This window comes from Myotis brandtii, unplaced genomic scaffold, assembly GCF_000412655.1.
Source record: "Myotis brandtii unplaced genomic scaffold, ASM41265v1 scaffold250, whole genome shotgun sequence".
NCBI classification, from domain to species: Eukaryota; Metazoa; Chordata; class Mammalia; order Chiroptera; family Vespertilionidae; genus Myotis; species Myotis brandtii.
The window spans coordinates 4,888,399-4,890,719 of record NW_005359478.1 but is presented as its reverse complement, the minus strand read 5'-3'; the positions used below and the strand labels follow the sequence as shown (position 1 = coordinate 4,890,719).

The 2,321-nt window shown below is 39.7% G+C and overlaps 1 protein-coding gene across 2 annotated transcripts in view; it reads right to left on the bottom strand.

The window, feature by feature from the left end:
- Window positions 1-983: 983 nt before the first annotated feature.
- Window positions 984-2,321, bottom strand: part of DNM3 (dynamin 3) — a 373,409-nt gene continuing 372,071 nt past the window's right edge. Inside the window, exons 22-23 of one of the 2 annotated variants that reach the window (XM_014540885.1) lie at window positions 2,186-2,230; window positions 984-1,127 (exon numbers count right to left, since the gene is read on the bottom strand). In XM_014540885.1, coding sequence (XP_014396371.1) covers window positions 2,209-2,230 — 22 coding nt within the window. In that variant the 3' untranslated portion in view covers window positions 984-1,127; window positions 2,186-2,208. The remainder of the gene's footprint in view (window positions 1,128-2,185; window positions 2,231-2,321) is intronic. The other variant, XM_014540883.1, reaches the window with a different exon arrangement.

The window sequence follows — 2,321 nt, the reverse complement described above, 5'->3', positions numbered from 1 at the left end:
AATTCTGAATTAAACTTCAGGAAGGATTCAGATCACAGGTTTGGTGGGATGTAGTATATTACCTTAATAAACATTTTATTTGGATAAATCTTTGGGTGCTTTTTAAAACAATAGCTTAAAATTTTAATGGTGCAATTGCCATTTGAGGATTAAGGTATTAGAAAAAGTTATTTCCCTCCAGAACTCATGTAGATTCCATTATTCCAATACTTGACTGTCATCAAAAATCTTTCTTCTCAAGGTGTCATTTCCTTGCCTTGTACTTTTATTCTGAACAATATTTTTCCTCTAAATTTGCCAAAATAGAGGCTTATGTGTTTAGGACCTACAATTTCTTCCATGATCTTACATATTTTATCTCCTACAAGAATATTTAGAAAAATAACAGAAATAGCAAGCCGTTTTTAAAAAATATATTTTTATTGATTTCAAAGAGGAAGGGAGAGGGGGAGAAAGAAATATCAATGATGAAAATCATTGATCAGCTGCCTCCTGCACGGCCCACACTGGGGATCGAGCCTGCAACCCAGACATATGCCCTAAGAATTGAACTATGACCTCCTGGTTCATAGTTTGACACTGAACCACTGAGCCACGCCGGCCGGGCAACAGCAAGCTGTTTTTATGCAATAATTATTAATGGGATCCTTGGAGGCAGGTTGCAATGAATCAGCTTTCTTTTCTAGACACCCAGAATTTTTACTGCATCTTTTCATACTTTTATTGGACAGACATTTCAATTGAAGATAGATTATTATTCACACCAAATAGCACCTTAAACCTCCATGCTTTAAGAATTTAAAATCAATCATTTTTCAATTTAAGCTCCTTAAAATAGCAAATTATGTATTTTTTTACCTTACCTGGTTTTAGTTGAAACAAACTCTTTTTTTTCATTTGGGTCTTCTTTAGAAAAAAGAAACAGGACACATTTCATTTTTTAAAATATATAGAATAAACTTTGTTTTTATTATAGACATGGATCAAAAATAAAAGTTTTTATGTACATATGACATATACTGCAAACGAAAGGCTTTTAAACACCACGATGGACATGCTGTTGGAAACGAAAGGAGATGGATGATGGGGGTTAAGATGGTCGTCCTGGAACGGCAGGAGGGGGTCGCCTAGTGAAAACAAAACAAAACAAAACAAATAACAAAAAACACACACACAGATGCAGAGGAAGCAAACTATGTTTGAGTTACAAAACAAATCCAAATAAGAACATGCAAAATTATCCCACGAAAGTCCAATTCAAATTAGACCAAAAAAGCATGCAGACACGTGGGGGACACGGGAGAATGCCATGTGGCAGTTAGCTGTTCCCAGGACTTTTTCTGGCGATCAGCAGTGTGGCTAGATAGGAGCCGTTTGAGTCCACTCCAAAATCTTATGGAGGAATCCATGCAATCGCATTCAGAGAACTGGGCACAGTACCAGAGCCAAATACCTTCATGACTCGAGTATTTGTTTCCCACCCTGACTTTGGGACATTCACTTATTTCCAAAGATTTCCATAAATGTTGTGCAATCTCCATAGGGGGAGAGGGAGTTGATATAGAAATATGACAGGTGACATTTTTTTTCAAGATGACATCAAATGAGAAGGTGTCAAAAGATCAAATGAGCTATATAATCACAATGCAGAAAATGTCAGGATTGGAGAAAAGGATTTGCAAGTAAGAATTTGCTGCGGGTGAATATCCTGATGAGAGAGCCTTTCCAGGCGCAGGGAAACTACAAGGTGAGGCCTGGTCCATGGTGACCCCAGGGTTTTGTAGGATTTCCCTCTATCTCAGAGCTGGGTGCCTCTGAAGTTCTGAATGGTTCTGACCTGGGTCCAGGGTAAATGAGATTTGGCTTGCTGTTCTCTCTCCATGCCCCTAGCCTGGCTTGCAATCTTGTCAGGCCCACGGGTTTGGAGATAAGGTTCCAGAACTGTGCTTCATTTAGACATCAGCCTCTCTGGGTGTTTCATGGCTGGAGAAGGTCCAGTAAAGTCTCCAGCACCAGGCACAGCTCTGGTTTCCGGCAGTATCTACACTTCAATTTCCTCTTTCTAACCGAATCGGGAACAGGCTCAACATTACCGCAAGCCATGAGCCGGAGGTTAGCTTGGTCGGCGCCCTACCCTCTGGGGGACTTCTCTGGGGCTACGTGTTCTGTTCAACAATATACTCACTTCCGTCTTACTCTTGTAACACTTCAGTGAGTGGAGCAATGAAGTCTACAAAGAAAAAACAAACACAAAAACAAACTTCTTTTTCATCGTCTCTGAGATGTTAAGGAGCCAAAATGATGGGGCTATTTCTGAGCAG